The sequence below is a fragment of the Somniosus microcephalus genome, chromosome 15 (genome assembly GCF_052327205.1).
Source record: "Somniosus microcephalus isolate GS21.2 chromosome 15, FLI_Smic_1.0, whole genome shotgun sequence".
In the NCBI taxonomy this organism is placed as follows: domain Eukaryota; kingdom Metazoa; phylum Chordata; class Chondrichthyes; order Squaliformes; family Somniosidae; genus Somniosus; species Somniosus microcephalus.
In genome coordinates, this window is record NC_141001.1 from 74,842,518 (window position 1) to 74,855,951 (window position 13,434).

At 46.3% G+C, this 13,434-nt stretch overlaps 1 protein-coding gene across 3 annotated transcripts in view; it reads left to right on the forward strand.

The window, feature by feature from the left end:
- The window catches only part of nat10 (N-acetyltransferase 10), a 64,971-nt gene that overhangs the window by 31,898 nt on the left and 19,639 nt on the right, over positions 1-13,434 (forward strand). For all 3 annotated transcript variants that reach the window (XM_086008058.1, XM_086008056.1, XM_086008057.1), the window contains exons 17-19: positions 406-507; positions 1,660-1,734; positions 6,738-6,854. In XM_086008058.1, coding sequence (XP_085864184.1) covers positions 406-507; positions 1,660-1,734; positions 6,738-6,854 — 294 coding nt within the window. The remainder of the gene's footprint in view (positions 1-405; positions 508-1,659; positions 1,735-6,737; positions 6,855-13,434) is intronic.

Consider the following 13,434-nt stretch of genomic DNA (forward strand, 5'->3'; position numbering starts at 1 on the left):
ATGCAGATGATCCTTGCAGCAGATGGGACAGAACTGTAAATGGCTCCCTGCATCTGTACAGTACTGTAAAGTACCTGTGGAGTCAATTTCCCATTGGTATTGCCAGGTACACCTAGCCTGCAGATATAGTTGGCATGATGACGGATGTGGGCAATCTGGCTTGGTGTCTGCTTATCCTTCATGCCTTTTTTTCATCTACCATGCAAAATACGAACACTATGATTTGGGGTGCTTTCAAAACATTAAGATAGTAATGACTTACCAAAGGGCACTGCATCTTCTGTAGGTTCCAGTTAGAGGCACCTGAGTGAAATAATTGTTGGTATTATGAGAGATGCTACAAACCCCATCTTCTGATGTATTTCCAGTGTCAGTACAAGTTATTTCTTTCTTTGTTCTTGCCAGGTGTGCCTTGAGGGAGAGATCTCTAGTCAGTCTGTAATGAACAGCCTCTCCCGTGGAAAGAAAGCATTTGGAGATCTCATTCCCTGGACTGTGTCAGAGCAGGTAAGATGGTGGACAGTGAATATCTGTAATGCTTGACTATACCACTTGACAGACTGCAAAAGACTTAATGTGAAACTTTCTCTCACTTTTGTGTCTGGCTCTATGTGCAGGATAGTCTGGATGTTGTAGGGCATGGGATCATAAGAACAGGAGTAGGCCATTTAGACCCTCGAGCCTATTCCGCCATTCAATGGTTGATCTGCGACCTAACCCCATTTCCCTTAATATCTTTGGTTAACAAAAATCTATCAATCTCAGATTAAATTAGCAATTGGATCGAGCAGCAATTGTTGTTTGCGGAAGAGTGTTCCAAACTTCTATCACTCTTTGTGTGTAGATGTGTTTCCTAATTTCACTCCTGAAAGGTCTGGCTCTAATTTTTAGACTGGGGATTCTAGGACTGGGGTCACAATCAGCAGAAATAGTTTCTCTCTCTCTCTACCCTATCTGTTCCCCTTAATACCATGAAAGGTTCAATCAAATCACCCCTTAACCTTCTAAATGGTTTCCTTAGGTAGCACTTCTCTGCTTTTCTGTTGGCATGCTAGCCGGTGAGCTACCAATGACCAAATGTATCTGCCCACTGAGTATTGTATTCTTGTTTTAAGTTTCCTTTTCCCTCAATCTTCTCCCATTCCTCCACCTTTTTGAAGGTACTGACTCATGCTGCGATACAGTTGCCCAGGTAGCAGGCACCATCAGCCTTTGGGTACCTCACCCAAATGGCCATTCTTCATGTGTACGTGGAGATTATCCCAGTCAAGCTGATCCTGTTCTTGCCCTACATTCATAAACATGTACTTTTCACTAGGGACTAGAGATGGTGATTGGGAAACCTTCCCTTTGCCTGGACTCGCCTCCCTTCCCTTCCTTGGCTAAAATCAGATACATTGTCACAGACCAGGGATTCAGCTTGGGACCTTCTGCTCTGCTCAGTAATACAGGGCAGTGCCTTCACTCCTTAACTCATTGATGAACTTGTTTTGATTTCTACTTGAAGTTGTTGTACTGTACAAAATAAATGGGAAAATTTAATGTTATTTCACTGGCTTATCTTCCTGCAAGTTTCAAGTCACTAAAAGTAAGGGATGGACCTCCTGACTCTTTAATTACAGGTGTTGTCGTTAACTGAACAGTACCTTTTTTTTATAGTTTCAGGATCCTGACTTTGGAAGCTTGTCTGGGGGACGTATTATCCGAATTGCAGTACACCCGGATTACCAAGGGGTAATATAGTCCTTTTCTTTAAAGAAGGAATGTTAAAATGTCTTCATTTATCTGGTATAAAAACAGAAAATGCTGGAAATACTCAGCAGGTCAGTCAGCATCTGTGGAGAGAGAAACAAGAGTTAACGTTTCAGGTCGATGACCCTTGGTCAGAACTGGAAAAAGTTGGAGATGGAACAGGTTTTTAAGCAAGTGTAGGAGCAGGGAAAGGGGGGAGTAGAGGAAAGAACGAAAGGGAAGGTCTGTGATAGGATGGAAGGCAGGAGAGATTGAGACAAAAGGGATGAAGGTGCAAGGCAAAAGGAGATGGTAATGGGACAAGTTAAGAAACAAAAGATGACTCCAGATGACGTGTAAATAGCAATGGCAGAATGATCGACAGCGGCCATGTAAGAGAGAAGAAAAAAAAGATGGGCAGAGGTTATGGTCTGGAATTGTTGAACTCTATGTTGAGTCCGGAAGGCTGTAACGTGCCTAATCGAAAGATGAGGTGCTGTTCCTCGAGTTTACGTTGAGCTTCATTGGAGCAGTGTAAGAGGCTGAGGTCAGAGTGGGAGTGGAGCAGAGAATTAAAATGACAGGCGACCGGGAGCTCAGGGTCACCCTTACAGACTGAACGAAGGTGTTCCGCAAAGCGGTCACCCAATCTGCGTTTGGTCTTCCCAAGGTAGAGGAAACCGCATCGTGAGCAGCGAATACAGTATACTAAATTGCAAGAAGTACAGGAAACTTTGTGCTATCCGGCACCGACGGGACCGAGCTGTTGCCGTTCCCTCAAAACTGCCGGACACACCAGCGTTAATGTTGAAGCATACGGGGCTTTTCAGCTCCGTATCTGCCAACAAACACTGTTGCTTAGCAACAGCTTCTAAACAGTCAGCCGTACCTTGGAAGCGTCTCTGTCAAAACTGCCCAACGCATTACCGGCACCCGGCTACCGACCATAGAGCACATATACCAGAAACGCTGCTTACGAAGGTCACTGACCATCATCAAAGACCCTACCCACCCCAGCCACAGTCTGTTCGCCCTCCTGCCATCTGGGAGACGCTACAGATGCATTCGCACCCGAACGACCAGATTTAGGAACAGCTTCTTTCCCAGGGCTGTCATCCTACTGAACTCCACAAATAAACTCTAAAGCCTGCACATCTGCCAATGCACTTTATTATGTTTATGTTAATGTATTACAAGCCAAATGTATGTTGAATGTTTAAATGTCTTAATCTAAATGTACACTCTCGAGAGCCGCAAGCCTACATTTCGTTGTACTGCACTTGTGCACTAACAATGACAATAAAGTTGATTATTATTATTATTATTATCATTAGCAACAGCTTCAGAGAGACTTTGCAGAGCCTGACTGTTGGAAAAAAAAGCCACGAGAAGAAAAAAAACGTAACAAAACGGCTCCTGATTTTTGCCGGTGGCTCGAGCTTGCCGGACATTTAGCCTCCGGATAACATAAAGTTTCCTGTACAAGTAAAACGCTGTTTCACGTGGAAGGAGTGTTTGGGGCCCCAGGGAAGGGAGGAGGTAAAAGGGCATATGTTGCACGTGAAGGTGCCGGGGGAAGGGGTGTTGGGGGTGATAGAGAAGTGGACCAGGGTGTCGCGGAGGGAGCGGTCCCTTCGGAATGCTGAAAGGGTAGGTGAGGGGAAGATGTGTTTGGTGGTGAAATCACGCTGGAGGTGACGAAAATGGCGGAGGATGATCCGTTGAATGTGGAGGCTGGTGGGGTGAAAGGTGAGGACAAGGGGAACCCTATTGTGGTTCCGGGAGGGAGGGGAAGGGGTGAGAGCAGAAGTGCGGGAAATAGAACGGACACGGTCAAGGGCCGTGTCAACCACAGTAGAGGAGAATCCTCGGTTGAGGAAAAAGGAAGACATGTCCATTTATCTGGTTGTCCACTAGTCTCAAAATCTGTTGCTACCTAATAACTTACTGTAAATGAGTGTTGAATAGTGTTCGTATATATGGTACATGTCTTATTTTTTATTTGTTGCTGGGATGTGGGAGTCGCTGGCAAGGCCAGCATTTATTGCCCATCCCTAATTGCCCTTGAGAAGGTGGTGGTGAGCCGCTGCTGCAGTCCATGTGGTGAAGGTACTCCCACAGTGCTGTTAGGGAGGGAGTTTCAGGATTTTGATCCAGCGACGATGAAGTAATGGCGGTTTACTTCCAAGTCAGGATGGTGTTTGACTTGGAGGTGGTGGTGTTCCCATGTGCCTGCTGCCCTTGTCCTTCTAGGTGGAAGAGGCAGTGGGTTTGGGAGGTGCTGCTGAAGAAGCCTTGGCAAGTTGCTGCAGTGCATCTTGTAGATGGTACACACTGCAACCATGGTATGCCAGTGGCGGAGGGAGTGAATGTTCAAGGTGGTGGATGGGGTGCCAATCAAGCGAGCTGCTTTGTCCTGGATGGTGTCGAGCTTCTTGAGTGTTGTTGGAGCTGCACTCATCCAGGCAAGTGGAGAGTATTCCATCACACTCCTTACTTGTGCCTTGTAGATGGTGGAAAGGCTTTGGGGAGTCAGGAGATGAGACACTTGCCACAGAATACCTAGCCTCTGACCTGCTCTTGTTGCCACAGTATTTGTGGCTGATCCAGTTAAGTTTCTGGTCAATGGTGACCCCCCAGGATGTTGATAGTGGGGGATTCGGCGATGGAAATGCCATTGAATGTCAAGGGGCGGTGGTTAGATGCTCGCTTGTTGGAGATAGCCATTGCCTGGCAATTGTGTGGCATGAATGTTACCTGCCACTTATCAGCCCAAGCCTGAATGTCATCCAGGTCTTGTTGCATGCGGGCATGGACTGCTTCATTATCTGAGGAGTTGTGAATGGCACTGAACATTGTGCAGTCATCGGTGAACAACCCCATTTCTGACTTTATGTTGGAGGGAAGGTCATTAATGAAGCAGCTGAAAATGGTTGGGCCTAGCACACTGCCCTGAGGAACTCCTGCAGCGATGTCCTGGGGCTGTGATGATTGACCTCCAACCACCACAACCATCTTCCTTTGTGCTAGGTATGACTCCAGCCAGTGGAGAGTTTTCCCCCCGATTCCCATTGACCTCTGTTTTATTAGGGCTCCTTGATGCCCCACTTGGTCAAATGCTGCCTTGATGTCAAGGGCAGTCACTCTCACCTCACCTCTGGAATTAAGCTCCTTTGTCCATGTTTGGACCAAGGCTGCAATGACGTCTGGAACCGAGTGGTCTTGGCAAAACCCAAACTGGGCATTAGTGAGCAGGTTATTGGTGAGTAAGTGCCGCTTGATAGCACTGTCGATGACCCCTTCCATCACTGCTGATGATTGAGAGTAGACTGATCAGGCAGTAATTGGCCGGATTGGATTTGTCCTGCTTTTTGTGGACAGGACATACCTGGGCAGTTTTCCACATTGTCGGATAGATGCCAGTGTTGTAGCTGTACTGGAACAGCTTGGCTAGAGGCGCGGCTAGTTCTGGAGCACAAGTCTTGAGCACAACAGCCGGGATGTTGTCGGGGCCCATAGCCTTTGCTGTATCCAGTGCGCTCAGCTGTTTCTTGATATCATGTGGAGTGTATCGAATTGGTTGAAGACTGGCTTCTGTGATGGTGGGGGACCTCAGGAGGAGGCCGAGATGGATCATCCACTCGACACTTCTGTCTGAAGATCGTTGCAAATGCTTCAGCCTTGTCTTTTGCACTCACGTGCTGGGCTCCACCATCGTTGAGGATGGGGATATTCTTGGAGCCTCCTCCTCCCGTTAGTTGTTTAATGGTCCACCACCATTCACGACTGGATGCGGCAGGATTGCAGAGCTTTAATCTGATCCGTTGATTGTGGGATCTCTTAGCCCTGCCTATAGCATGCTGCTTCTGCTTTTTAGCATGTATGTGGTCCTATGTTGCAGATTCCCCAGGTTGGCACCTCATTTTTAGGTACGCCTGGTGCTGCTCCTGGCATGCTCTTCTACACTCCTTATTCAACCAGGGTTGGTCCCCTGGCTTGGTGGTAATAGTAGAGTGAGGGATATGCTGGGCCATGAGGTTACATTTTGTGGTGGAATACAATTCTGCTGCTGCTGATGGCCCACAACGCCTCATGGATGCCCAGTTTTGAGCTGCTAGTTCTGTTCCGAATCTATCCCATTTAGCACGGTGGTAGTGCCACACAACACGATGGAGGTTGTTCTCAGTGTGAAGACAGGACTTCGTCTCCACAATGACAGTGCGGTGGTCACTGCTACCAATACTATCATGGACAGATGCATTTGCGACAGGTAGATTGGTGAGGACGCGGTCAAGTAGGTTTTTCCCTAGTGTTAGTTCTCTCACCACCTGCTGCAGGCCCAGACTGGCAGCGATGTCCTTCAGGACTCTGCTAGCTCGGTCAGTAGTGGTGCTACCGAGCCACTCTTGGTAAGTTTATTTTTCTGTTTTGGTGAGCTAATAGTTTATACTTCCATCGCACAGCCTGACGTTGTAGTTTCATATATCCAAATTCTTGTAGTTCCCCGGGGTAGTTTTGTGTCTCTGTCCATTAGGAGCTGAATTGAGATTTTTTTCCCCAATCTTTTCAATTAAAACCGTTTATAGACAGCAGAGAGACAATGCTTTCATTGCATCAGCAAGGGCTGCATTTAACCTTATCTCACAGTTGACACTCAAATCAAGTCGTTGATGATGTAATTAACCCCACACACCCAGAAGAGCACCTCGTGCATGTGAGTTAGTGAGAGGACCATTTATATTGGGCAATCGTGCCACTGAGAATTGGGTTGAGCCTACTCGAGCTTAATTAAGTTAAAGCTTTTGGTAGCCATCAAAGGGGAGAACTGATTGATTTGAATACAGTCAATTAATACTCAAATGTGAGGGAAAAGGATACAGCCAAATATCTCAAGGGTTTAAAACTTTTAAGTACTAATTCCACAATTACAGATGACAATTTAATTATTGTTTGCAATAATCCATTACAGCCTATTTGTAATTTTTTCTCTTTGTTCCTGTGGTTAGATGGGATATGGAAGCCGAGCTCTGGAGTTGCTACAAATGTATTATGAAGGGAAATTCCCTTGTCTGGAGGAGCAAGGGAGCCATAAATCTACCGAGATAACCACCGTCAGCAGTGAGGTATGAAGAGATGAGTTTAAAATTACAAATGATAGTGGAATTGGTAAAGGAATTTTACTTTATTCATTCAGAGGCTCAAGACTGTGTCTGTTCGATCTGAATTGCTAACCCTTGTGAATCTCTTACCCATTTCTTTGAAGGTTTACGAATATTTAGTAGCCAATGCAGCATATGGACTTCAATAATTTCAGAAAGCTTCTAACCATTGAAATTTTTTTTTCTATAATATAACTTTGTGTACTCCAATTTCAAGTTGGTTGAGTTTTTTGCCAGTTTTCTGTTCTGCTCCCTTGATGCTATTGACTTCTGCTGGCGTATCTTTCCTTCGGTGCCCTTTGGTACTTTTTTCCTATAAACAATAAGATTTTTCTCCTTCCCACTGGGTGAGTGCTGAGGTCAGTTACAGCACCGTTACTGCCACCACAGCTGAGTTTAGTTAATTCAACAAAGTAATGAATAATTTAACATGTTTTATAGAGGACTAAGAGCTGATAAAGAATGAGGTAGATTTAATCTGTATGCGGTCCTATATTCTGCCATAAACCTACTGCAACGCTCATTGGCATTAGGAGACAAAATTAATTTGTACCCCTTTTTGTACTGGTACGGATGTAGGGTGTTATTACACCTTGTTTCTTCTCCCCGATTCCTCAGTAGCAATTTATATTCATATAATGTCCCTCATGTAAAAGAAGGTGTTGAAGCACTTTGCAGGGGTGAGAGGTCATAGTCATAACGGCACAGAAGGAGGCCCATCGAGTCTGTGCCGGCTTTCTGTACAGCAATCCAGTCAGTCCCATTCCCCCGCTCTATCCCCGTAGCCCTGCAAGTTTATTTCCCTCCAGTGCCTATCCAGTCTCCCCTTGACAACATTGAGTGTCTCCGCTTCCACCGGCAGCGAGTTCCAGGTCCTCACCACTCGCTGCGTAAAAAAGTTTTTCCTCACATCCCCCCTGTACCTCTTGCCCAAAACCTTAAATCTGTGTCCCCTCGTCCTTGTACCATCAACTAGTGGGAACATCCTTTCCCCGTCTAGCCTATCCAAACCCGTCATAACCTTGTACACCTCTATCAAATCACTCCTCAACCTCCTTTGCTCTAATGAAAACAAATACAGCTTCTCCAACCTGTCCTTGTAGTTAAGATTCTCTGATCCCCGGAACCATTCTAGTAAATTTCCTCTGCACCCTCTCAAGGGCCTTCACATCCTTCATAAAGTGTGGTGACCAGAACTGGACGCAATCCTCCAGTTGTGGCCTAACCAGCACTTTATAAAGGTTCAGCATAACTGCTCTACTTTTGTAGTCGATACCTCTATTTATGAAGCCCAAGATCCCATATGCTTTGTTAACCACTCTCTCAATATCTCCTGCCACCTTCAGGGACCTATGCACATTAACTCCCAGGTCCCTGTGTCCCTGCACACTCTTTGAAACTGTGCCATTAAGTGTATATTGTGTCTCCCTGTTCCTTCTGCCAAAATGCATCACCTCACACTTCTCTGTATTAAATTCCATCTGCCACTTGTCTGCCCATTCTGCTAGCCTTTCTATGTCCTGTTGCAGTTGATTGGTATCATCATCACTGTTTGCTACCCCCCCCCCCCCCCCAAGTTTGGTGTCATCGGCAAATTTAGAAATTCTGCTCTGTATTCCAATATCCAGGTCATTTCTATATATCAAAAAAAGCAGTGGCCCCAGCACTGACCCTTGGGGAACACCACTGTCTACCATCCTCCAGTCTGAAAAACAACTCGCTGTTTTCTGTCCTTAAGCCAATTCCTTATCCAAGCTGCCACTGACCCACCTATTCCATGAGCCTCAATTTTGTTAACCAGCCTTCTATGTGGTACTTTGTCAAACGCCTTCCGAAGGTGAATGCTGTGCAGGAAGCAAAATAATTTGGAGACCGCGGACTGAAGGCATAGTCAAGTAGATAGGACTTGGAGTCTTTTGAAAGCAAGGAAAGAGGAGGCAAAGAAATGGCTGAAAATCTCCAGGAAAGTGGAGGGGTCAGTGGTAATCTGGAGTCAGGGAGGCAGAGGTTCAGGATGGAGAAAATTCCCAAATTTGATGGACAAGACTCTGGGATTTAAAAACAAGAAGTCGAATCTTGGACGTGGAGTTGAAGTGGACAAGAGGCAGGTGCAGGAGCGTACTCGAACCATAGAGTTTTGAATTAGATGAAGTTTGTGGAGGTAAGAGGCCATCAAGGAGAGCATTAGAGAAGTAAGTCTTTGAGGTAATAAAGTTACACATGAAGGTTTTTTAAAAATTTGTTCCTGGGATGTGGCCGTCGCTGGTAAGGCCAGCATTTATTGCCCATCCCTAATTGCCCTTGAGAAGGTGGTGGTGAGCTGCCGCCTTGAACCGCTGCAATCCGTGTGGTGAAGGTCCTCCCACAGTGCTGTTAGGGAGGGAGTTCCAGGATTTTGACTCTGTGACTATGAAGGAACGGCGGTACATTTCCAAGTCAGGATGGTGTGTAACTTGGAGGGGAACTTGCAGGTGATGGTGTCCCTATGCGATTGCTGCCCTTGTCCTTCTAGGTGGTAGAGGTCGTGGGTTTGGGAGGTGCTGTCGAAGAAGCCTTGGCGAGTTGCTGCAGTGCATCTTGTAGATGGTACACACTGCAGCCATGGTACGCCGGTGGTGGAGGGAGTGAATGTTTAAGGTGGTGGATGGGGTGCCAATCAAGCGGGCTGCTTTGTCCTGGATTGTGTCAAGCTTCTTGAATGTTGTTGGAGCTGCACTTATCCAGGCAAGTGGAAAATATTCCATCACACTCCTTGTGCCTTTATAGATGATGGAAAGGCTTTGGGGAGTCAGGTGGTGAGACACTTGCTGCAGAATACCCAGCCTCTGACCTACTCTTGTAGCTACTGTATTTATGTGGCTGGTCCAGTTAAGTTTCTGGTCAATGGTGACCCCCCAGGATGTTGATGTTAGGGGAGTCAGTGATGGTAGTGTCAAGGGGCGGTGGTTAGACGCTCTCTTGTTGGAGATAGTCATTTCCTGACACTTGTGTGGCGTGAATGTTACTTGCCACTTATCAGCCCAAGCCTGAATGTCGTCAAGGTCTTGGTGCATGTGGGGACAGACTGCTTCATTATCTGAGGAGTTGTGAAGGGAAATGAACACTGTGCAATCATCAGCGAACATCCCCATTTCTAACCTTATGATGGAGGGAAGGTGATTGATTAAGCAGCTGAAGATGGTTGGGCCTACCACACTGGCCTGAGGAGCTGCTGCAGCAATGTCCTGGGGCTGAGCTGATTGGCCTCCAACCACCACAACCATCTTCCTTTGTGCTAGGTATGACTCCGGCCAGTGCAGAGTCTTTCTTCTGATTCCCATTGACTTCAATTTTACTAGGGCTCCTTGATGCCACACTCGGTCAAATGCTGCCTTGATGTCAAGGACAGTCACTCTCACCTCACCTCTGAAATTCAGCTCTTTTGTCCATGTTTGGACTAAGGCTGCAATGAGGTCTGGAGCCGAGTGGTCCTGGCGGAACCCAAACTGAGCATCGGTGAGCTCATTGAGGAGGAAGTGCTGCTTGATAGCACTGTCGACGACACCTTCATCACTTTGCTGATGATTGAGAGTAGACTGATGGGGTGGTAATTGGCTGGATTCAATTTGTCTTGTTTTTTGTGGACAGGACTGTGGTGATTATTCTTTGTTAGTAAGAAGTATTGTGATTGGTTGTTTGTTTCCTGCCTTGGGATATATGCTGTAATCTCATTGGTAGTTGATGTCATGTGATTTGTGGTGGCCATCTTAAATTCAGTTCTTTCTAGCTTTGGTTGGGACTGGGTGTGGAAAGATGTGCTACAGGATTTTAAAGTTAATAAAGCCTAGATTAGAAAGGCAAATCTATTCTTCATTTCAATTTATTAACTTTAAAATCCTGTAGCACATCTTTCCACACCCAGTCCCAACCAAAGCTAGAAAGAACTGAATTTAAGATGGCCACCACAAATCACATGATATCAACTACCAATGAGATTACAGCATATATCCCAAGGCAGGAAACAAACAACCAATCACAATACTTCTTACTAACATAAAGAATAATCGCCACAAGGACATACCTGGGCAGTTTTGCACATTGTCGGGTAGATGTCAGTGTTGTAGTTGTACTGGAACAGCTTGGCTAGAGGCTCGGCTAATTCTGGAGTCTTCAGCACCACAGCCGGGATGTTGGGGCCCATAGCCTTTGCTGTATCCAGTGCGCCCAGCCGTTTCTTGATATCACGTGGCGTGAATCGAATTGGCTGAAGACCGGCTTCTGATGGTGGGGACCTCGGGAGGAGGCCGAGATGGATCATCCACTCCTGGGTGGAGATGGTTGCAAACACTTCAGCCTGTCTTTTGCACTCGTGTGCTGGACTCCGCCATCTCTGAGGATGGGGATGGTCATGGAGCCTCCTCCCCCTGTCAGTTGTTTAATGGTCCACCACCATTCACGAATGGATGTAGCAGGACTGCAGAGCTTTGTTCTGATCCGTTGGTTGTGGGATTGCTTAGCTCTGTCTGTAGCTGTGTCTATGGCTTGCTGCTTCTGTTGTTTAGCATGTATGTAGTCCTGTGTTGCAGCTTCCCAGGTTGGCACCTCATTTTTAGGTACTCCTGGTGTGCTCTTCTACACTACTCAGAGAACCAGGGTTGGTCACCTGGCTTGATGTTAATGGTAGAGTGAGGGATATGCTGAGCCATGAAGTTACAGATTGTGGTGGAATACAATTTCTGCTGCTGCTGATGGCCCACAGTGCCTCATGGATGCCCTCTTTTGAGCTGCTAGATCTGTTCTCAATCTATCCCATTTAGCACAGTGATAGTGCCACACAACATGATGGAGGGCATTCTCAGTGTGCAGATGGGACATCGTCTCCACAATGACTGTGCGGTGGTCACATACCAATACTGTCATGGACAGATGCATCTGCGACAGGTAGATTGGTGAGGATGAGGTTTTTCCCCTCGTGTTGGTTCTCTCACCACCTGCTGTAGGCCCAGTCTATCAGCTATGTCCTTCAGGACTTGGGTCAGATGTGGTGCTACCGAGCCACTCTTGGTGATGGACATTGAAGTCCCCCACCCAGAGTACATTCTGTGCCCTTGCTACCCTCAGTGCTTCTTCCAAGTGGTGTTCAACATGGAGGAGTACTGATTCATCAGCTGAGGGAGGGCGGTAGGTGGTAATCAGCAGGAGGTTTCCATGCCATGCTTGACCTAAAGCTATGAGACTTCATGGAGTCCGGAGTCAATGTTGAGAACTCGCAGGGCCACTCCCTCCCTCCCGTGCTGCCACATCTGGTGGGACAGGACAATACCCAGGGAGGAGTCTGGGACATTGGCTGAAAGGTATGATTCTGTGAGTATGACTATGTCGGGCTTGATTAGTCTGTGGGACAGCTCTCCCAGTTTTGGCACAAGTCCCCAGATGTTAGTGAGGAGGACTTTGCTGGGTTGACTGGGCGTGACATCCAGTTTTATTCTTCTTGTTCCTTGTAGCAGTTTGTTACATCTGAGTGGCTGTGAAAAGAAAACCACATCGCTGTGGGTCTGCAGTCACATGTAGTCCAGACCAGACAAGGACGGCAGATTTCCTTACCTAAAGGACCTCAGTGAACCAGATGGGCTTTTACAATAATCCGGTAGTTTCACGGACACCATTACAGATTTATTTAATTAACTGAATTTAAATTCCACAGCTGCCGCATCTCCGAATCATTAGTTCAGGCCTCTGGATTACTAGTCCAGTAACATAACCACTAGGCTACTGTTCCCTTTTAGCACAAGGAGTAGTGTTGTTAATAGAGTTTAAATTAGAGTAGAAAGTTCAGCTCGGTATTAAAGAGAACATTAAGTTTGTGCATGAGTGCACAGCCAGGGAGTTGATGGAATCGGTGCCAGAGTCACACAGGAGGTAGTAAGAGCCTTACAAATAGCTCCAGTTTTGGCAAAGTTGAGCTGTAGGAAGCTTTGATTCACCAGAACATGATGTCAGCCAGGAATTCAGATGGTGCAGCAACTGCTCTAGAATTACTCGTGTTGGTGGAGAGATAGAATTGGGTGTTATAGATGTACAAGTTAAAGCTGAACTTGTGCTTGTGGATGCTGCTACCAAAGGATGTCGTGCAAACTCTAATAAATGTTTCTTTAACTTGTACGTTGCAGCCCTATTGAATATTTGTAAACCATAGCTACTTCCAACTAGTGTGGTGTTTATTAATAATGGTGACTTCGTTTCCGGTTTTACACATGCAATACATGGAAATTAGGGGTACGCAATGCACAAGTCCGCGCGCACCTCGCGCACGCTTCTTGTTCCCCTTCCCTCCCTTTATTTTAATGGTATTCTTTGAGTATGCAACTTTAAATTTAGATCTCCATTTTATAATGTATGCTGTGCATCCAACACCTGAACTATTAGCCTCAGATTTGTCTGTTGGATAAATTATTTCTCTATTCCAGAATTTTTTTTCTCCCCTATTTTTAGATCCTTGTTTCTCTGCTTTCCCCCTCAACCGTGCCTCGTTCCTTAGTTGCAGGCAACGTCCTACTTGCTTCAG